Raw genomic sequence first — 23,531 nt, forward strand, 5'->3', positions numbered from 1 at the left:
CGGACCCCCTTTCATCCTCCCTCGGCCCGGTGACAGGGTACCCTGACTCTGCCTGGAGCTGCTGAGGAGAAGACATGTTTCTTTTTTTGAGAGAGGAGTTTCTGATCTCCAGCGCTCTCACACTGCTTAATGGGGGCTCCCCAGGAAGCAGAATCTGTAGGAGATCCCTTCCTAGCCAGCCCTCCTCGGGGCTGCAGGAGGAAGCAGGGACAGAGCTGTACTTTGTCAGCTCTCAGTGTGGTTCACAAGTTTGGAAATGAACTGTGAGAAACTGGAAATCAGTAACGTCGTTCCTCCTGGCCATTCTTTTGATCAGATGGAAGCTAAACAGCAGACCTCGGGAGTTTGCCCTCAACCTCCTCCGATCTCTGCAAGCAAAAGGCGAGTGTTTTCTGAGCGGGCAGGAGCGAATGTGACAGCAAAGGAGAAACAGAGAGAAAGGAGAACGAAGGGCTCTGCACAGAGGTGACACCCTTGAGGGTGGTGCTGGCCAGCTGAGACCTTGGCCTCTTTCCAGCAACATGCGCTATTTGTGACTGGATGCAGGCAGCAGTGAGGCAGTAAAAGGCTTTTTATTTAAGGTGCTGACACTTCAGGAGAAAATAAGAAAAAGAGAAGTGCTAAAAGAAAAATACATTGCTTTTCATTCTTCTGTCCTCCTGCTTCTTCCTTAAATTTTATGGGATGAACTCGCTCAATTTAAGTACTTATCAGCAAAGGCCTGACAGGACAATCGAGAGCCATCCACAGTGCTGGCTGGGAACGCTGCCTGGAGGCCAAGCACTGGCAGCCACCTCGGCACTGCCTGGGGGTAGAGCACTGCTCCCCTCCCCCCACGCACGCGGGGTGGTGAAGCTGGTGCGTGACCTCCTGCACCCCTGTTACCGAGTCCTGCGAGCCCCTGGGCTGCATCAGCACACTCTGTGTTCAATAATAGGTGAGCATGTTACTAATAAATGTGTGACTCGCATCTAGCTCTCCAGAGAAGTCGCAAGGTTGGTGAAAATTAATTTGTTGTTACTGGCAAAATGGTGAAAAGGCAGCTCTGGGACTGTTTTGTACAGAATGGGACTATGCCACCTGGCAACTTTTCTAGCAGCACTACCTTAGTAGCCTTCACAATAAGCTCTTACAGATGTTAGCCTCCATCCCTGCTTACTGGTGGGCAAACAAGGCAGACGGGTGGCTTGCAAGGTTTCCTGCAAGGCCATTCAGGATGGCGCTGTTACAGCTAGAGGGGGGAGGAAAGCCTGGCTGGCTGCCCATCCTGAGACACAGCTTCACTCAGGGCATCTTCCCGTCTCTTCAGATATGCTTCAACTTGCCGGGTTTATCTTGGGAGCATTCAGGTCCTGCCTCAGACAATGTGGATCTCTGCTCCAACCACGAGTGTTTCTGTATCATCCTCCCTGGTGGGCTCCTTTTTCAGGGCTCAGACAGAGCAAAGACCTCAAAACCACAGAGCCTCCCAGCTGAAAGTGATATGGAGAAATAGTGCGAAATGGGGATGATGGACACCGACTGTGATCGTATATGTCTACTCAGGAATGTGGGTACGGTGACTAGTCATGGGTGCGGTGTCTGGTCACATAGGCACACAGCTCTGAGGAGACAACTACAGTTTTGAGGAGACGCCTGCCCTTCTTCCTTTAACAAAGGGGCTATTTAAAAGAGAATGAGAAAAGGATGAGAGATATTCCAATGCTATCTAGGGGGAGGGAGTGCTAAGTCTCCTTGCTGGAGAAGATCGGATGGTCACAAGGACATGAATCACCTACAAACCTGCAAGACCACCACATTCCAGGAAACGGACTGATAAGCTAATTAACATACGAAGCGGGGTTTAGGTAACGAATATGTATAGGTGTTAATTGAATATTCATTTGTTTTATTGTATAACTGTGAGGTGGTTCGTCACTTCGGGCATGCACGCTTGTGGAGGAGCGATCCCCCGTGCATCTGCGCGCAATAAACATACCTACTTTATAACTTTTGAGTTATAGAGTCTAATTCCGCACGTCAAAAGGAAGAGCCAACATGATGAACCTTAGGCAGGAACAGCAATGACAGCTGTGATGGGCAAAAGTGTCACCCAGGACACAGAGCTGCTGTTGCCACCTGTGTCCACTGGCTTGGCTGGGCCTCCCAGGAAACTGCTTCTTCACAGAAAAAGCTGAACTTTGAACATAATATTTTTAGACCTGTTTCCTAAGGAAATGAAGATTCTGTCACTTCATGTCTTCCCATCTGTCCACATCAACTTTTGAATCCACTGGCTACTTGCAAACAAGTTTGATGGAACATTAGAAGTCTCAGTAATATTTAGATTTCTAATTTTGAAAATTGGTAGCTGGGAAGAGATGAGAAATGCAAGGTAATGCGTGAACTTCTGTCTGACAGAAGGGAGGACTCAGCAGTCACCTGTTCTGAATGAAAGCTCCTTATAAACCTCAGCACGTGGTACTTCTTGCCACAAACATGGTGGGTTGAGAACTCCAAAAGGGAACAAGCTACGTTAAATGAAGCAGAAACTGCAGCCTGTTGGAGACACCCCAAATGTGAAACTGAAAAGTCAAGCCTTTGTTTAATGCACAGAGCAATTTGTTTCACTCTCAGTCTCCTTTTCTGTGACAGGTTTGCAGGAAGCTTGTAAGAAAACGTAACAGAAGAGAAGGAAATCTGCCTTGCTGTGAAGATTGATATTCAGTTTTGTTTTGTGTTTTACCTGCCAGTTGAGGCTGCACGTGTGTCTGCATGTGTACATGCATGTGTGTGCTCACTTGAAGTTTATTTAGCCATCAGAAGGCATTGAAGTACTAACCAGCTTTCTGTGCATAGCGGTTTCAAATACATATGGCCAACTCCCAGTGCTGACTGTGGCTATAAAGACTTCACCTGTGCATTTTATTCCCTTCTCTCACCCTTTGGTTGCCTCTGCTTTTCCAAATCACATTCTTCTAATGGCACGGCTTATTTCTCCCTTTGTGTTCTGGCATGCATTCTGCCATATAACACTGTGAACAGTGAGCAAAAGCCAAAGCAAGATGCCTAGTGCTTCCAGTTCTCCTGTTTAATACCTCCTGAAATACCTACCACCACCTCTGACTGAAAGGGCTGTCTCCGGGGTATTGAGCAGGGGAAGATGATGGCTTAGTGTCTGTGACCTCTCTCCGACTGTGTCTGTGGGCAGTACAGCTCTCACGCTGCTGGGCATGCCCTTGGGCCACCGGCTCATTTCCTGGTAAAGAGCTGAGCTCTGTCAGAGGGCTTTGCTATCGCGGCTAAGGCAGGCTTCACTCTGAGCAGCCAGCTCCGGGTGAGGTCCTCGCTCCCAGTGATGACCACTTTGAATTTCAGAATTGAGAAGGCCAAGGGTTTATCTGAGGATGGGAAGAAATTGCAGGGAATTAAGCAGTCAAAGGGAAAGTGCAGCTTCCTGCAAAGAAATGGTCAGTGTTCAACCTTTGCAAGTTGACAGCAGATGCAGGGTAGCAGAGAGATGGCGGTTGAAGCCTGCTGGGGACCCTGGGGCAAGTATGGCCCCTTCGTGCTGAGTCTTGTGGTGGCAGCAGCCTCTGTCACTCCTGGCTGGTGACAGGCCGATTGCTTTGTTTGGCGTGGGTTAGCAGGCTGATAAAATCATAGCTGAGCTGGCATAGTTCTTCCACTTCTGTCTGATGCAAATGAACAAGACCACACTCCCCCTGAGCCGGGAGAGAGTGAAAATTTTAGTAAATGTAGCTTGTTAGGTGGCCTGGTTTTGGTCTCTGCAGGAAAAGAGCTCAGCCGTGACTCTTTAGAGGGCCCCTGGGGAAGAGCCCAATAAGGTAATGGAATAATGAGTGTCGAGCTATGAAAGCATTTCATTACCAGCATCCTCACCCCATGCAGCCCCAGTCTGCTGCAGTTATCATGCGCTTCTGACAAGAAAGGTTACCATGAGATTATCCTGCCTCTGAAACAGCAGTTGTATTTCAGCGAGAGGGTCCTTATTCCTGTGTGGGCACAAAGCATTAGGAGATACCCAAAGCAAAGGGAAAGCTGTGCTTTGAGGTGCTGCTCAGGGGCAGAGCAAGGGATTTCATTGCTCTGAAGAGCTGGAGTTGTTGCCCCCTGTCCCTCCATTCAATCTGCCAAGGCCCCACTGTGTTGCAGAAGAAGCCAAAGGTAGATTTCCTAAACCTAATTCTCAAAATATTCACTACTTTCTTTCCTAAGTCAGTCAGTAGTTACTTCCCTTCATGACTAGGTGGAATCTTGAATAGACGGAGGTATCTTTGGATGTGATAGCGCTAATTTGAAGTGGGAGTTGGACATGAGAGATGGGCACTCCTGCTACACTCCCCAAATGGTGAGCTGCCCAGTGCGGGTGCCAGCATGGCAGGGAAGCAGTGTCCATGCAAGGCAGCCTCAGCCCTTGCCTTCCCAACTGAGACAGCTAACAAGGGCACAGCAAGCCCCTGCTCTGCCACAGGCAGCTTGTGTGATGTTGAGTTATTCAAATCCCTCTGTTCTCCGTGTCTTCTTTGGCGAAGTTAATGAGTCTTCCCTTCTCTTGCTCTCTGCCTGCTTTGTCTAGTCGGACTGCAGGTTCCTGTGTGGTGCTATGGCATCTCCCCTTGTGCCAGAGGGCTGGACCCCAAGGAGTGAGCAGCAGCGGGCAAAGCACCATGGAGCCTGCAGCAACAGGGCTGGGCAGCCCAGGCACTGCAGGGAGCACCAGTACGCTGGGGGGTTAAAATTCAGCCCTCGTGTAGCTAATGCAAACCTGGCGTTCTATGTACAAATCTTTCCTGAAGTGAGGCCACTCTCTTTCTGCAGTGCAGACGCTTCCACGATGGCATCTTTAGCTCTACCTTCAAACAGCAGCCAGCTCCTTCAGTTCATGTTCTTCTTCCCCTTCCCTGCACAAGCACTGAGCAGCTGAGCCCTCTGTCCCAGCGGCCACATTCCTGAGGCTTTCCCTGCCATTGCTGCCACAAAAGAGAGCACCTGCTTTCTCCCCTGCCACAAAGCGAGATCTGCACGCTTCCATTTTTAGCACCAATGAATCGCATTGCCTCTGCTGATGGCAGAGAGCAAAGACCTGAGCTGCCCCTACCACCAGCATTTACTGCTAAACCAGAGGTGTCAGTAAGCAGATGAGGATGGCTGGGTGGGTGGCTGTGCCTGGAGGCACAGGCAAGGGTAAGCAAGAAGAAGAGACTTTTAATCAAATGAGTTTTAATCCCCCATGGTGCCGACACACCGCTGTACAGCCTTCACTCTCTTCATTTGCCTTGGGAGGGTTGCAGCTTCAGCAGCCTCCAGCCGGCTCTTTCTCCCTCCTGCTCTCTGCTTCACCCCACAGACTTTATTTGCAGGAGCAGGCAGGTCATAAGTACTGGTAATGCAAGCAATTTCACTCAAAATGTGGCAAAAATAGGTACATCCTCCAAGTTCTGAGTTTAGTATATTCCCGAGATTTCTGATGTCACTGAGCCATTAGTGACAGGGAAGAGGCGAAGGAATTTATGCTAGTCCCAATGAGGTTTTTGACAGAGAATCCCCTTTTATGCCTCTTCATTCAGACCCTTCATTTGGTTCCTTACTGCAGTTGATATTTTAGACAGCACCTCTTTGGGGGCAGGAAGGAGTCCACCCGGAGAACTGCAGGAGACTGTTGTTGCTACAGCCCAAAGTCTGTTGTTAAAAACTAGTCAGCTTGGGAAGAACCATCAGCTAGAAAAACGTGCCACCTGGCAGGATGTTTTAGGTGCCTTCTTATATTTGACTGTCAGATCTTGATAGGTACAACTGCTGAATCAGGTAAAAACACAGACAAGTTCAATATTTAACACCATACCCAACAAAATAATCACATTTTAAACATACCTTGCCTGCATTTTTTGAAACAATTTAGTTCTAGGCAAATTAATTTAAAACTCATTGAACAAAAAATTAAAAAGTTGTGGTTTTCTCTTTGACCTACTCTTCTGCTTTTCCTCTGCTGGGACAGCTGAAAGCACTTCTGCCCATTCCTCTTAATTTCTTTTTATACATTTGGGGTAGGGTTTTTTACATTTACATTTGTTATGAAAGATCCTTGCATGTTCAACCTGGGATACCTGCAGCCTGGCTTTAGTTGCACACTCAAGGCTGCATAGAAAATGTATGTCTAATTCGCTGTTGTTGTCCTGAGGATACAAGTGCAATGAGGAAGCACTAATATCAGTGCAGCGTTGTGCTTGCCAGGTTTCCTGAAGCCTTTACAGCCGAGCACTGGAAACCCGAAAGGCTGTATTTCATATTTGGTTTTGTTTATTTACTGGAGGAAGGTGGGGGCTAAACTGCTGCGATGTCTCTATACATTTCAATCAAGCCACAGACTTCGACATGTTAGGTGGCTCCAGAAGGGATTAATGGTGTTAGAGTACATGCAGTTCCCAAGGCTCCAGGAGGAATCAATCCCTTCTATGACTGGCAGAAAACCCTCTTCATAAATAGTCAGGCTGAGATACTGGTTGTGTTTCTAATGTTTCCTGCAGTGTTTCTGATCAGAAGCCGTCCAATCATTATTATTAACAGTTTTAAAAGAGCATTTCCAGTACCCCATTGCTTAGAGGCCACCCACCTTCCAGTTCTGCTCTTTGTCCTTCATCCTTCATCTGGGGATGGTGAGAGGTGTCCAGCCTTGTTCCTGACACAAGCAGACACAGCCGCTTAAAACACACAACATGATTTTTTTTATTTGTTTAATCAGTTTACATTCCACAACTGACAGTTTACTTATTTATTTTTAAATTTTCCATGAACAAGTTCTTTAGTTAGTTACCAGACAAGATTTTAATCAATGGAAATACAGTATTCTTTGCCAATCTGGATAAAACCAAAAGCAAACAAAATCAAAACAAAAGGAAAATTGTAATATGTAGCCAGTTTTTTGGCAGTTGTGATGCTTTCTGCAACTTTTGTCTTTCGAAGTTACAGGGGTTTGTTCTTTCCCCCTGTTAGTTCCCTGATCTCAATCCTGCCACTAAAATGATCCTTCAGGGCCATGGTCGAGCAAACACCAATGCATGTAGATGAACACCCATGGGTCTGCAGATTAGCACCTTGGATTAAAGGAACAAGAAGTTTGGGTTTGTTTCATGTTTAAACAACCTCTGTTCACCTCTCCTGCAACAGTTTACAGGAAGAAATGGAAAAGTACAATACATTGATAAGATGTCACATTACTTGTGAAATTAGCCACCACACTCACATCTTACCAGAACAGCCTAACGTAATAGTCACTTATTGTTGATGTATCGTTAGCACCGATGGCCACAGGAGCCACTTTGCCTCTTGCAGCAGCACTGAAGTCTGAACCTCACAGGACATGCCAGTCTCAATTACTTCTGACAACTGGATGTTACTACCCAAATTCTTATTTTTTTTATTTATTATATGCATTAAACTCTGTGCAAATTGGCTAAAAAGTGGTCCAGTTGCTTGAGCGGCTGCATACACAGTTCAAATATCCTTGACAATGCCTGAAAAATTCCAGAAATTGAAACATTTTTGGATGTTCTAAATATGCTAGTTTAATATATTTCAATGTAATTCCCAACCTAGCAAAGCAATTAGGCATATGCCTAGCTTTAAGCATGGCAATAACATCATTAGTGTGACATTCATGCTCGAAATTGGGCAAGTGCTTTGTGGGATCAAAGCTCTGTAGCAGTGCTCTGATGAAGTCAGGATCCTGAGTGTTCTAATCCTGGCTTTCACATTTAAACCATTGCAGATTTGGATAAACCAGCTACAGTCTGGATTTTAAGAAGTGCTGAAAACAGAAGACTCCACCTGCAGCTAGCAGAAGCTGGAAGGGGGCATCAAACCACTAAGCATCAGGTCTTTCCCCAGGCTTTTGGCTTCCCATCTCTACAGTGGCTATAATACAAACCTGCCTGAGACAGGTCTGGTGTGACTTATACCTGTAAAATTTTCTGAAGAGAAAATATGCCAGATAAATGCAACGTATCAATGCATTTCTCTGATTATGCCTGAGTATTGTGGCATTCTAGGTCTTTTTTAATCCAGCTTTGATACGTGTGTACTGCACTTAGAGGAAACATAAACATCTGGCCAAGATGCATCTCATTGACAAATGTCTTGTACCAGTCATCTCATTTTACTTGGGAAAGTCCTAGAAAAGGGCTGACGTACTTCAATTCACAAGCATTTAAGTGAATTATTATCCTAAGCCTCTCAAAATGTCAATTAGAGACAGTGGTGACTGCGACTTTTGTCATCACCAAAGGATGGTTAGGGGAGTTGTTTAATTTCTTCTGAGCAAAAAGATGCTTCTTAAGGAAAAAAGGACCAATGAAGGAGCCAAGGAAAGGGAACCTTCCAAAAACTTTTGGCCAGTGTGGCAGCTCATGACTAGGGTGAATATTACTTGTGGCAGAAGAAATCCTAAAGAGCAAATATCTGCCTGAGATGTACCTGCTGTGTGGGGACAAGAGTCCAGCGAGTCTCATTTCTCACTGACCTTTGTGCAAAACGCTAGTACCTTCACACAGCCCGGCCATGTTTTGCCATAGGAGTTGAGTCAGCGAGGAGTCAGACCCACCCTCTGAACTGGCTGAGTGGTTCGCGAGCAGCACGGTGGAGCTGGCAAGGCAAGGTGATGCTTTAGCTCTCTGATGTGAGGTGGCCATGTGAGCTCCATCCCTCCTCCTGCCTACTGCCTTGGATCACCCCAGTGCCAGGCATTGCTGCTGTCCCACGGGAGGCTGTGCCTTCTCTCCCTGTTGCAGCGTCGCAGGAGTAGGTTATGGCTTTCATTAGCAGGTGAGACGGTTCTGTTTTAAGAGAAAGTGGAAGATTATCCAAGAAGATAATCCAAGTGCAGCATGGGGCTGAGGGACCAGGCAGGCCTCCCTTGGCAAGCTGCACCCTTGGCAAAGTCAGCCCGGCAGCGAGGAGAGTGTGCATGGCTGGACACGCAGCGCTGTTGTAAAGATACGGGAAAGAAAGATGAACTGGGACAGAATCACCCTTTAGAGCCTCCTCCCACACAATGTTGCACATTGACTTTATCGCCTTTGAAAAGGAGGTTTCCTTTGACAGTAAAACTCTGAAAAGTCTGCAAAACCCTTATGGGGCACAGTGAGTTGACAACAAAACGAGCAACCTTTGAGAGTCCCACATCCCAGAAACCTCCTCATCTCTCTCACAGAGAGGAAGGGCAGGAGGGCAATGACGAGAATTTAGGAACAGTCTGAAAAATCATGCAGAAAATGGTGCTGCATCCTTAAATTTGATTTATTCTCAAGCTCCTTATTTCCAGAATTCACCCTTAAAGCCTTTATTTCTTTTTCACAGACATCTCAAATAACAAAACAGTCACGTATGCAAGAGCTGGTATGGAATGGGATTTAGAGAAAAACGTCTTTACAGGAAGCATCTCTATATTCTCACACAGAGGGAGGAAAAGGAAGAGAGGGAGAGAGGGGCACATGTCTGATTCCTCAAAAAAGGGAAAGGGAGAACAGGAGAGGAATGTCAGGATGAAACGGGACAGCTTGGTCAAGGTGATGCCATGCTGAAAAATAACTTTTGATCCCTGCAACTCAGCTTTATCTTCCACATTCTCGCTAAAGTCTTTCCCTAAGTACTGGTACACAGTATTGTATTTGTACTTTACAGGTCCCTGCAGGCCAGCTAAACTCCCTCTTGTCATAACCTTAACAGTATTTTAAAAAATAAAGTCGTTCTGAGAGATGGGTGAAGATTATCAAGTTACTGACTTACATTTAGCCGTAGAAATAATTAGTAGTGACCACACCCTGGCACAACATTCAAAGTTCACTTAGCTCTGGAGTTTACAGAAATCAGTTTAATTCTCCCACTCCTCTGACTGTGTTTGTTTTATTCAGGTAAAATATAGGAATATGTAAGACCTCCTGAATTCTTATACTGGATTAAATCACTGGTCCTTCCAGACAGACTTGCTTTTAATATGTGATTCCAAATTTTGGCTCTGAGAGACTCTCACCATGAGATGGAGACGTACGTTCAGCCTTGTCAGAGCAGCTTTCTGAATAATGCAGTCACAGTTCATTCTCCTGTTGAGTCCTCAGGTTGTTTTTTCTGAGGACAACTATAATCCCAACAATAAGGGATGAAACTGCAATCTCTTTAATCTCCATGTAAACAGTTTGTAAAGCAGTTATTAACATAGGGAAAAAAATATGAAACTACACAGAGTGTACCTTAGAGGAGAATTTGTTGATTATTTCTACCAGCTAGATGACTTTTTTCAGGCCAGTTTGGGGACAGAGCAAGAAAGTAACCTTCAAACAGCTCAGCCATTCAAATTTTAGGATGTAAATTCACTCGTTGAACTGCTTTAGCAACGCCCAGGACTGGCAGAGAAAGGTGAAGAGTTCAGACCAAAGATCTCTGATCTCCAGCATTGAATGGAGCACCCAGTAGTCTATGCCTGGAGACTACCTCAGAGGAACTCACCTTACCTGCATTTCCAAGGGCTGATGCAAGCCCTATCATTTGGAGTCATGTTGCAATTTGGCAGGGGAAGGCTGCCATGAACATCTCCTTTTGTTCCAACAGTCTTCCACAATTAACACCTCTGTTTTGCATGGTCAGCCAGGCCATGCAGCTGAAGCACAGGGCCATGGCTGATCTCCATATGGATGTTCTTCTGCACTAGGTCCCTGATTCATCTCACCACGGTTTAAGATCTTTTAAGATCTTGGGACCACGCAAGATAGGTGAGTGGTCACTCTGCAGAGTGAGAGGGAACTTCTAAAGCTGACTTTGATGTCAGTTTTACTGGTTGACCATCTAGAAACTACTGTCTTTATTAACTACACAAGAAACCAAAGGAGATGAGCCCATTAACATGAAGAGCTCCGTTAAGCGCCTAAGGTTAATGCGGATGAGTGCAGGTCAGAAAATCCAGGCCTTCACGTAGCTCGACTTCGTTCACAACGGTGCTCCTCACGAACGTACACCTAGTGCAGAAGAACGGCATCTGTACAAAGGGCCTCTTAATGAAGAGTAAGTGAGTCTGTTGATAGAGCTAATGCGGAACAGAAATTCTGCCGTGGCTTTTCCAGTCCATTTCTTTTCCTTAAAAAACCCTCGAGACCCAGTCCTATGATTGGATATATGTGTGTGGATGTGCATGCTGCTGACTTTAGTGTGGTACCCTTCCCCAGCTGGCACAATGGTGGAATGAGGATTTTCCTGGGAAAGAGTACTTTTAACTTTGCTTTCATTTAAAACTGAGATACATATGAAGATTGTGAAAAAGAAACAGTCCTTTGCCTGAAATTCTGTACATCAACCTCAGGTTATTTCAGGCAATCATGAAGCTATGGACATTTTTCATAAATTTACAAATATATATACACATATATATACATATATACATGTATATGTGTGTCAGCCTATGGGCTAGATTTACCACTGCATTATTTCAGCCACACACATGTATAATGGCTGTTTTTTGCAAAAAGAGGTTGGTATAAAGTTGGAGACACTTAGTAGTGACTGTTCCTGTGTCTACGCACAAGATCCTTAAGTGGGCTGACATGTAAGTACAACCCCCTCACTTAAGTCCCCTCACCACATATACACAATAAATAGGACCTAGTCTTACAGCTGTTAATGAAGCAATTTCCCCATTGATTCCAATGACCTGTAATCAAAGGGAATTTTACTTGAGAAAGAACTGGAAGTTCAAACCCATTTTAGGTACATTTTACAGCTTTGAAAGTTCTAATGTCTGTCATATTAGGCCTCAAAATGCTTTAAAATAATTTAAGTTACTGCAGAAAAATAAAGTTACTGCAGAAAAATATCTTCAAAAGTCCCCAAATATGCTTTTCTGTTTAAGTAGGGGAAATTTTGTCCTGCAAAAGATCAAACAACAAATACATGAATATAAACACTCTAAGTGATGGAAATTGCCGAGTAAAAATAGTAACAGTTTAAATTAGATGTCTGTGATTGTTGTTGGTGCCCAGGAGTTATAAATAATTCAGTACACCCTAACTGAATAGTCTAAGGCTGCACTTTTATTTTATTGTTCTGATTACTCAAGCCTTTTTCTTATGATCTATATTGTTAATGAATAACCCTTCATAAAAAAATACAGCCTTATGCTTTACAGTCAGATGAAAACTATTCTTGAGATAAAATGTCACAAGAGCTTAAGCAAATTAGGAGCGTATATTTAAAAAAAAATATATGTAGGCACCAAAGGCATTTAGTGTTTTACTTCTGTTCACTGTCTAAGGAGGAATTGGATGCTGAGGCTTTTTTCTGTGGCTGGCCCCAGGAGATTGAACCGTATCTAATTCATCCTCCTTGGTGTCTACATCACTTTGAAACTGGGGCAAAACCCGCAGGTCACACAGCTTTTTGAAGATTTGGCTCTATCTCATCTACTGCTGAATCGCTCTTACTGTTTGGGCATTTCTGACCAGCTGGCAAAATAACAAGGCCACTGGAAGGAATTGCCTTTACAGAGATATTCCTTTGCCTTGCTGCCACAGGTGGGGCTCGGAGCCACAGGGGTGTGAAGCTCCCTACTGTGCCGAGCAGCAAGAACCATCTTCATGCTGCCACAGCCCGCACAAGCCCTCTGCAGAGAACAGAAATAAGACTCGAGTAGTGTCCTGCCGTGGTGCTGCCTCTTGGCACAGCGGGATTTTTACACTAGGGGATCAAAAAGTTTTCTGATTTGGAGGTGATGTGGTGCGATTTTTCTCTTGTGACTGAGGCCATCTGTGTTTGAGAAGCACCTTGCAACACCAGGCTGTGAGCATCAGTCTTGTGAATACCAAGGCTGTCCTTCTGATGGGACTTCAGATTTTTTTTCCCTTAGCCTTACACACTCCGAAAGCGACACCCATATGTATCACAAATACGTGGTTAGTACCACAGTCTATGGCACTAGAAGACAGTAAGGACTTGTGGACACAACTGTGTTTTTGGAGGTAGGATGGCAAGCTCGGGACTGCCTGGATCAGAAGTAGTTCTATAGAAACCCTGTATTGAAGAGCACTGATGGTCAGCTCTGGAGAGTCTTGCTGCAGTGTTTCAGGATGTTTCTGCCCTGAGCTGTTCACTGCCTCCTCTTCTGCTGGAGGTACCTGCCCAAAGGCAAGATAGGCAGAAAGAAACACATATTTGTGTCTTAGCTGCTTCCTTTCCCTGCATCTCTGGGATCAGAACAACACTGGCAACTCTTTCCTAAATATTCTAATACATTTGATGGCAAATACCAGTTTGTCCCACTTGTATTATGCTTCCCCATGTCTCTTCATCAGATAGTTTCCATGCAGTCTGCACACACAACCTAACATGGATGCAGATGGCATCTGAATTGCATTGTAACTCCTGATTTAATAGAAAACAAACTATTATGCTTCATTTTGCTGTGTATTTTCTCTCTAGTACACATGTTTACAGGTTACTAGCACCCACATCACGCGGGATGTACCCGTGTGTTTGTCTGGGTGTGGAGGGGAGTGAGGGTGTCTGTGTGTATACGCCCTACACGAGAAAACTTTTGAAGTCGCTTTCAGCCACTCTGCTGGCGTGCTAATCAGTGAAGGAAAAATATAAAAATGCAATCCTATGAGGGACTGACAGTTTCTGCTGCTGATACTACAGGTGACATTGGATTGTCCTCACGTAATGCTACTAATGCCGTCAATTTTGACCTATAGCAACTGTTGTTTGGTTTCCTTTTTTCCAGTCCCCTGCCTTCCCTTGGAGATAACCTATCTAAGCCTCCATTATTTTCATTGCAAGTCTTCCCTGAGCAAGGAAGGACAATTGATCTGTGATTCTGGAGTGCTTTACTAGAGGTGACCAGCATTTCATTTCCCTCTTGTGGCCTATATATTGAGGCAGTCATCTAGGCTCTTTCTCCAAGTTAGATCTAAACACGTGCAAGGCAAACTGCAATTAAAATGACACCATTGTATCAAGCTCCAGTTCTCCCACAGATGTCAACAGGGAGTTGTCAGAGCCCCTGGCACCAACAGTAGGTAATTTGTTTTAAAAAGTTTGCAGTCTCTAACTATGGCTCTGAAAAAAGCTGTAGGATTGGGGTATTAGCGGGGCAGGCAGGCAGGAAACCTTAAATTGTGTGTGTGTGTGTGTAACATCTGATGGTTGTTTCTTACTAAAGCCAAAGATTAGATATTGTGAGTGTGTAAGCACACATTTCACTTTCAGTGTTAATCACGACAGCACTAAAATGTTTTCTAAGGCACCTGATCCAAACCTCACTGAAGCCAAGGGGAAGCATTCTATGGACTTCGACAGACTATGGAACAGATGCATTATATTCCTGGCTGTACCTGCAAACAGTAAGTTTTGAGCTAAGCTCTGGTTTTATGATTTTTCAGCTTAGATTGGCAGAAGCAAGATCTTATGGATCCAGCCTGGAGTTTGCAGTCAAACTTTAGGCTTTTTTGAAACTCAGTTCCTGACCTTGGAATTTCATTCATCACTAATCTTTATGTGCTGTTTGTGCTTCATGCACACTTTTTGCTCCTTGTCTGTCAGTGGTGCCTGGCAATCGTTCAGAGCTGTCTCAGTTTTTCACCTTGAGTCTTCCCTCGCTGGCTGGCTGAGCACAGCAGTACGGGCCATGAAAGACTGAAAAACCTGGGGGCAAGGAAATGCAGTGTTGGTTTGTGTGAATGTGTCTGAGCACTCCTATAGCCCTTATAGGGCTATGTAGAGACACACAGAAGAAAGAGCCCGAATAATGTATGTCTTTATTTAAACTATACTTGGTAACATATTATTTCCTCTCCATTTCACTGCTGGCAGTTAGCTTGGCACTCAGGAATTAAGGACAGATTACAGTGATTTTTTTTTCTGAGCTCTGCTTATCAGTGGGGCTCCAGGGATGAGCCTGATTTGGAGGTGCTGCATGGTGGGTAAATGGACAACCATGGAGACACAGTCTTCCAGAATGCTTGGGAATCTGAGATACCCCCTGCATATCAATTCTTTCTTTCACCAACGCTGTTTTTATCCACTGTCCAATGAACTGCACAGCTAACATGCCATAGCTAAAAATGGTCCCAAATGACTTGCATCTACAGGAAAGCAGAATACCTGCTCTCATGATTCTCTCCTGGAAGGATGAGGATCCTCTGTTTAGAGGACTCTGAGAGCTGTGTTGTTTTTTTTTTTTTTTTCCTTTCATTTGTTACTGCAGCTAGAATAACGCTTTTAAAAGTAATGGACATTTTTCAGAAGCAATATTTTAAAGAAATTGCTCTGGTCACTTGTGGTTTGTGATCCACTTGTGACTGTCCCTGGAGTGGAATGAAAGATATAAAAAAAAGTCCAACTAGTGCAGGGACTGTACTGTTTAGATTAGGGAAGATCAGTTCTGTGTTTGCAGAGAGGGAGAAGGGAGAGATGATATATACAGGCGGCCAGTATGAGTCAGGAATTTTAACAGGCAAACAGTTTTAGCTTGAAGAAGGTGTCCCACACAGTCCGTAAGATACAGAGCACATGGACTCCTGCCATGTAGCCCCCTCATGTATGCAGTGCCCCCGGCGGGGATGGACAGCAGAACCCCTTGTAGCTAACTTGCTGCGGTCACAGGACAACTTCACTGCACAACAAGCAAGAGTCACTACACACAAAACCTCAGCCTGAGCCAATTCATCCTGCGCCCCTAGGACTGGCATTTCGTGACATCTGTGTTCACTGCAGTGAAGTTCTGGAGCATAGAGACGTGTTGTCCCAGCAGTGCAACATGACAGGCCATGTGCAGGAAAGGGCCTGCCAGCTACAGGATCCTGTGTTACCACCTCATGGAAAGGGAGACCAATCACCCACTGGTACATCAGGCTAGGCCAGCAGTGTCACTTTATCCACAAGGGGGGATAGGAAAAGAAGAGCGGGGGCTGGACTCTGCAGGAAGCTGAACATCATCCAGGAAAACACATTCTTAACTTTAAGCATGTGAATAAGTCTACCAAAGTTAAGGGGATTAGTCACATGCTCCAAGTAAAGCACATGCTTAGGCACTTTGCCAGAGCAGATCTGAGGGACAGCATCAAGCCCCTTAACGTTAGGATCACAGCTAGCAGATTTCTAATTAGCTGCTCCTCCAACTAGAAAAGACACACTAGTCAAAAAGCTTGAATCTCTGTTCAGAAAGATTATTTCAAAGCCTCCCCAAAATGCAGAAACTCAGACTAGATGTGAGTGTTCTGGCTCAGGATAGACGGAGACGCTAATGATTGCAAATTTGAATCTGGATGTATTTTGAGTCAATCCTGCTCTAAAGAAGAGTCTGAGCCAACAGAAAAACAGAAAGCGTGGTGAGGCTATGCGCCCCATTCAAGGGTATCAAAGCACATAGGGCTCCTTCCAGTTCTCTGAGTAGCACGGAGGGAAATTCACAATATCTCAAGGGGGTTTTGCCCTTACTTGAGGCAGAGATGAGAGAACTGGTGTTTGGAGAAATATTTGGGCATCCAGTTTGAGATTAAGGTTATACGATCATCTGCTGCTTCAGACACTTACTTCAATAGTTTTTAAGATGCTTCACAGCCACACAGACCTTACAGAGCCTATGCTATAGCAAGTAGAAAATCACAGAACTGGCCCAAAGATCCAGGGTTAACACTCTTCTGTTCTAAATAAAAATAATCATAACCCTCTTCCACCGTTGCCACACAGACAAACACACAGGCTCATATACAGCTTGTAAGCCAACATCATCCGAGAACACTTCATCAAGGCAGAACTATTTTCATGCCAGCTGCAGAAAGAAAACTTTGAGAGGCCATAAAAGAGCAAAATTATTTCCATTTCTTTAAATCATACGGCTAGCCCTCTTTCAAAACTGTATCTGTAAAAGAATACACGCTGTAAACAGTCACGGACCATGCAAAGGTACATCATCACAGACACTGTCATACTGCTTTCCATGGCACAGGGCCTGATGGTGGACTCCAGCTAGATACCTCCGCCCTTTAGTTTGCCTGGGTCACTCCAGGTACCTGTATTCACATGAAACAACTATCCTATCACACTCAGCACTGCAGAGGAAGAACAAAGTTTGCGTTCAAAGCTGTTTTAATCTAACAGTTATTTTCCTAAAGCATTATTATCTTAATGAGAAGTTTTTTTCACAAATTTTGAAAAAAATCACAGATTTCTTTATAGGTCTCTTTCAGTTTTTAGTTACTGGTTTTCTGCTTTCAATTTTCATTTAGCTTTCCAAGAGCTGTTTTTATTTTTAATTTCCTTCTTCTGTCCAATGGTTCATCAGCCTCCTTACCTAGTAGGCACAGTCAAACAGTTTCAAAGCTTTCCAAAACAACTCTATTTGAAAATCTTTCCAGAAAAAAGAAATAAACCAATCTACTTTAAAAGGAAGCTTCAAAAGGCTTGTATTTTCAAGATGAATAAATAAATACTTTCTCTGGTCACATCTAATGGAGAATGAAATGATGAAACTTCAGCTGCCAAGGATGGCACTTCAGTGGCAACACACTGACTTGGCAGCTGGCATTGGCATGTTTGGGGAATTTGTAGACATGAGAAAGCAAAAGCCAGGTAGTCGAGAAAGAATGAAAGAAACCCAAATCTACCCTACTCCAAAATGCCCTCCATAAACTTCATTTCTTTGGGTACTATTAATAAAGCAACACTATCACACGAAGTGTAAGGGGAGGGGAAGCAGGACTGGAAGGAAAATGGCTGTGCAATTGTATTACATAAGAGTTATTCGTTGGTTTGATTTTTTTAACTAAGCAAAATACTTTTTCTTGCCAGCTGTTTAAATGGCATGACCTGGAAATTAATGCCTTCATTTCTGTGTAGCAGGCACAGTCTCAACAGGTTGCCGCCTCCTGGAGAGATATTTTTAGATATAGAGGATGACTTCTTATTGACAAAGGAGGACTGATGGCATGCAGCTATCGTGTAAGAAAGGATTGCTGGTACTATCCCTGAATTAAGAGCATGTTGGGTTGGGTTGATTCTGGGGAGGCCTTTTTTCTCTGCCCTGTCTCCCTTTGCCTATATGTTTATTTGCCAGTGGTACCCTCGCCCCAGGATATGGCCGTTCAGCCATTGCCTCTTCAGACTTCCTTTGGTTACACCCTCGGTCCTTCCTCCCCACCTTCTGCTCAGCCACTGTTCCCTGCAAGGACCCGCTGCCCTCACAGCCAAAACACTTCGCTTCCTCTACTGGCATTCACCCACCTCTGCAGACTTAGCTGTTCGTTTAGCTCTTCTGGGACCTATGACCTGAACAATGGGAAGAGCAGAGTGAGGGGAAAAAGGAGACGAAGAGAAGAGGAGCAGCAGGAAAAAGAGAAAGACCAAAAAAGAGAGAAAGTCACATTTGCAGATTCACAATTATATCATACAACACTTGAACTTATGGGAAATGGATCTCTGTTCTCTGCATCTGACCCTTTCGCTTCCATCTGTGCACAGTTCTCCCAGATGGAGAGTGGAGATGTCCAGTGAACCAGGGCAGTTTCCAAAGACTAGATGTCGGAAGGTCTTATTTGTCATACATGAACACAATGAGAGGCGTCTCTTACTTCTCCCTTACAAAAATTAGCTGCCCTTTCCTCCTCGGCAATGGCTTTTGCCCCGTTGTCTTAAACATCCAAAAAGGAAACTCGATGAAATCCCACTCCAGCAGATATCTGGGAGGAACAACTGTCAGGGCTCCCCCCACCTCCCTTTTCCTTGGTCAGTCTTCCCTTGGATCCGCCATCCCGAACTCTTAGATGCTCCATGAAAACAAAAAAACCATCCTGAAATCCACCAGAGGAGACATGCCGTCTCAGACCTGACAGCTTTCCTCACGCTTCTGTAGTTGCGGTGCCTCAGTCTTGGGCCACAAACACAGCATGGATGACTTAGTGGACAATCACATTGCAATGTTTTAAATTTTTTGTTTTCTTAAAAAAAAATAAATAAAAGAAGAGGGAAGAAAAATTTATACACACATGTATCACAGCATTTTCAAAAGGCCTTCTGCTGCATTTACGTTAGCAGTTCAGCCTCAGTTGTAAGCCTGGATGTAAGGCAGCTGGAAGATTAAAACCGCATTGTTGGAAAGTCCGCTGAGATGTCCTCATGGAGTTGGTTTTTTTGTTGTTGCTTTCTGTTTTTATTTTGTTAGATCTCTTTATTATTATTATTATTATTATTATTATATTTTCACTTGTTTGCTTCTCTCTAAAGTTTGGCAGGCAAAGAGAAAAAATGCTTTTCTGCTTTTCCCCACACGTTCTGTCCATTTTGTTTTCTATGTTTTAAGAAAAACAAAAACAAAACCAAAAAAAGCCCAAAACCAATAACAGGGCAGGCTTCTGTCATTTTGTTTTAAGAAAGAAGAAGAAAGTGGGTGGGTTTCTGGGAATGACCTTGAGGAGGTATGTTGTAGAGGTGGCTGAAATGCTTGATTTGCTCTTTCACTTGCTGTTTGCATTTTCCCTTCTGGCTGCAATGGACAGGCTTTTGTCCTCCCACCCACCCTCCATGTCCTGTACAGATTTCTGGTTCCAGATCCCCCACACGGACCCCCTGTTCCCCTTCCCAAATGGCAGTGGGCAGGTGCAACTATATGTTCATTCGACCTCTAAGGTATGATGCTGAAGTTAAGAGTCGGATGGAAGAGCCATGTGAGAGAAAAGCTTTCCCATCGCTGTGAGAAAGAACGAAGCAACACAGAGTCCGGTGGACATGTGAGTGCCGTGTTGGACTCAGCTTTACCTTGGCACTGGCATTAATTTGAGATTATATATATATAATTATATATACATATATATGCATGTATAGGTATACATATACATAGACATATATATATGCATGTGTGTGTGTGTGTGTGTGTGTATTTGTTTGCTATTTGTTTTAGCACACTGTCCCATTCTCAGGTCTAGATTTGGGGCAGTTGGTCCTGGGGACAGGTTGGACAGAAGGGGCCAGAGTGCAGAAGAAGCCAGAGATAAGAGTGAGGCCCAGGCCCCCCCACGCACAGAACATGGACCAGCCATAGCCATGGCTGATGTCGTCGGGAAGTCCGTACAGGTAGCGGGGGTAGCGGGAGAGCTCAAAGTTGATTCCAGCCACGCACGTGCACAGTGAAATGATGCAGAAGGTTCCTGGAGGAGAGCGGGAAGGGGAGAAGAAGGGAGGAAAAAAACAAAGAGAAGTTAGAAGAGTGATAGACATACCACTTTCCAAGTCGCCTGAGAAGAGCTGGTGCAAGCAGTAAGGAAATACCTAGGGGAAGATGTTTGTCTAGAAAGTGGCTTAGTCTAGCAGCTCCACAGGGAATGAACTGAGTGCCACCAGAGCCTTGAATATTGATCTGACGCTGAACAGAGCTGTATGGAGAAACATCCACAGGAACGGTCTTTTCATTACAAGCACCCTCTTGGGAACCAGAATGCTTCATGAAACCATTGATTTTTCTGGAATTTTGCTTTAGACAAATACAGAGTGAGTCATCATGTTTCAGTATTATTTGGGGGGGGGGGGGGGGGAAGCTTGGTATTTTTGTTTAATTTCAATTTTTCAGTGATGGATTTTATAGAAGAAAATATTACAAAATACTTCACGTATTCTGGCTCTGTTGAATTATACATTTGAAATGTCCTGGCAGATTTTTTCAGATTTTTCTTATATCAAAATCTAAAAACTTTCTTTATATACCCCCCTTTTAAATATCACTGTCAAAATTTTGAAATCCCTCATAAAATTCAGATTCTATCCTCTGCACGTCTCCAGTCTCAGTCTAGGTGCCCTCTGCATTATTGGGGAAATCTTCAAAATATCCTGTTCTTGTTTTCCATCTCTGCAGCAATATTTCATTTCTTTCTGAGAACACTGCAAGGACAGGCTTTATAACTCTGTCAGGTGGTAAGTGTTGTGGAAAGACACATGTATCAGATGAGACTGAACCTTAGCCCACCCAGATGAGTCTAATTTTGATCTTTGGCCTCCAGCTTCATCAAAGCTAAACTCTGAGTTCCTGAAATGTCACAGTTGCCACCCACACACCAAATAATGGATAGCTACAGACACTACGCACCTGTCTCAAGAGATAACAACTAAAGTCAACCTAAAGTTATTAGTTTATTTTTCCTCTCTAATTCCTCTGTATGTGGGCCTCCCTGGATCTCCTGGAGAGCCCTGGGCACAGAAGGCAACCTACAGGACGTGCTGAAGTAACACGTGTGGTCAGTCCCATGTGTTGTCCTGCCGTTCATGCACAGGTCAGTAGCGTGCTGTGTGTGCCACCTGTGCAGCACATCCTGCATCTGTGCACTAGCAGCTGCTAGTGAGGAATCTCCTACTCTTCCTGGTCCCATCCCTAAGAAAGCATAATCCTCCAAAGCACTTACAGCCAGCCTGGTTTTAGTGTCAAGCTCTGGTGCCCTTACCTCCTACTCCTTTCTGCCCCTGCTCCTGCTCTTCTCCTTCAACACTTTTCCAGTTGTTTCTCTGCTTCTTTGATCTTTTTAGTTGCAGTTGCATTGAAGAAATGGATTTTACACTCACCACTCCAAAGACACAGGTAAGATTATGCGGTGAATTCACCGGGAATTAGGCTCAGACACTGGGGGCATTTGTAGGAATGTATATACACCACCATACCCACCTCCTTTACTTAGTAGGAACATCACACAGGTGTAGAATCTGCAGGCAAATCTCTATCAGGGACCTGCTGTGAGACCACCATCATGGCCCCCTCTCTGTTCCCTCTTCTGATCACTGCTTTGTCTGTTTGGACTGTCTTTACTCCAATGTCTTGTGGAGTCCTGCTCTTAGATAGTCTCTGTTGAAAAGGTCAGGGAATAAGTGAACTCTGGGTGCCTCCCCTAATGTTATATATAGCTGTCAGATGCCCCAAGTTATTCGTAAGTACTCATATTATGGTAGTGCCGCAGGGAACCGGTGAGGACCAGCAAGCTGCTGCAGTAGGTACTTATGCCTATTTAAATAAAAAAAAAAACCTTCTTGCCTCTCACTAGCACCCAATTAGTCTATAATCAGTGCTCTGGACTTTTGCAAAAGCCTTGTGAGATCCCAGGTTCTGGAGCTGTCTTCAGAGATGCCCTATGCTACTTCAAAGCACAAAGCAGGATAAATGGGGAAGTCTCCCTCACAGAATCCTTTCCTCAAAAATCAGGCGGTTTGATTAGAAACCACAAACTCCTTTCCATGTTTCACTATATTACTTAGGTTATCCAGTAACATGAAGGTATCTGGCAAGAGTGCGGTTGTTCTCTTTGTGACACATCTACATGACTAGTACAGTGTGGGATCGGGGAAAAAAAGGATCCATCAGAGCCACTGTCCTCTGAACCACGTTCTGTGGCTCATTTCAAATGGCTGTGGATAGAAAATGACATGAAAGGCCTTTCTTTGCTAGCAAGAACATGATAATTTCAGTTCTTTTTGAAATATAAGATCGTTAAAAGAGGTGGGTGGGAAAATCTGTGTGGCCAGACTGAAGCTGCATTTTCTAAGTACAAAAGGGAAGGAAATAACTTTGGATTTCAAATACTCCCTGTGATTTCACACTTTGTCTTCGCTGTTTTGATCACAAGCTCTTCAATGCAGCAAGTGTTGCTTACTCTTTGTACTTGAACAGTGCCCAATACACTGGCACTCCACCTTGCTGGGGGTATTCTGCCCCATAACAAATGAACAATAAAGAAGAACAAGTAACCACAACAGAGAATAAAACAAACTATGAGCATGAGACCTCTTTAAAAAAAGGATGTCCCCTTCCTGCCCCTTCGGTGGAGAATGTGCTAATCCCACGACGACAAATAATGACTGCCATGCACAACGTTAGCAGATGCATAGCACATTCCTGAGTCAGTCACCCCCCTGTGCTTCTGCAAGATGTCTTGTATGGTACAGGTTTATCAGCCTCCCTTGTGCTATTCATTACAGACACAAAAAATGCCATTTTATACCACCTGGAGGAATCTTTATGGCCATTATATGAGTCCTATGTGTTGTCTGTATTCAGCCAAGCAAGAAGTTCCCACTTGCAGTTAATATGGTCTCTCACCAGGAGGGTTACTGAGTACAGTTACTACCTCATGACTGTTTGCTTTTCCTCATGAACTGGCAATATAACAAAAAGGATCATCCTTGCAAAGTGCACGATTGTTGGCTACCATAGTGAAAGAGTCATGGGTGGAAGGGATGCAGAGACTGAGCTTACTCTTCAAAGTGTAGCCTCTGCTGGTCCAGGGAAGACGTGAGGCTGGGATGGCAGGGGGAGGAAGGCTATCACTCCTGCCTGCACTATGGACACAGTGCTTCAGAGCCAGCAGGACTAGCAAGTCAAGCATTCCCAACCCTGAGACTCCATTCCTCCCCAGAAAATAAACTGATCCCTTATTCACTTTCCTGGCAGGTTCTTGCCATCAGTGAGGTGCCCCCTACACAGGCACTAATGCCCCACATCCCCAGGCAGCTGCCACAATACA

General features: G+C 44.5%; 1 protein-coding gene across 7 annotated transcripts in view; it reads right to left on the reverse strand.

Annotated features, from left to right (window-relative positions):
- The window catches only part of TMEM178B (transmembrane protein 178B), a 272,394-nt gene that overhangs the window by 12,233 nt on the left and 236,630 nt on the right, over positions 1-23,531 (reverse strand). For 4 of the 7 annotated variants that reach the window (XM_080390888.1, XM_080390883.1, XM_080390885.1 and 1 more), the window contains one exon: positions 6,703-20,180. The exons of 1 other annotated variant lie outside the window; for it this stretch is intronic. In XM_080390888.1, coding sequence (XP_080247014.1) covers positions 19,930-20,180 — 251 coding nt within the window. In that variant the 3' untranslated portion in view covers positions 6,703-19,929. Of the gene's footprint in view, positions 1-2,028; positions 5,800-6,613; positions 6,680-6,702; positions 20,181-23,531 lie in introns of those variants that run through there. 2 more of the 7 variants (XM_080390886.1, XM_080390884.1) reach the window with 2 other exon arrangements.

Source organism: Falco punctatus, assembly GCF_963210335.1.
Source record: "Falco punctatus genome assembly, chromosome: 6".
NCBI classification, from domain to species: Eukaryota; Metazoa; Chordata; class Aves; order Falconiformes; family Falconidae; genus Falco; species Falco punctatus.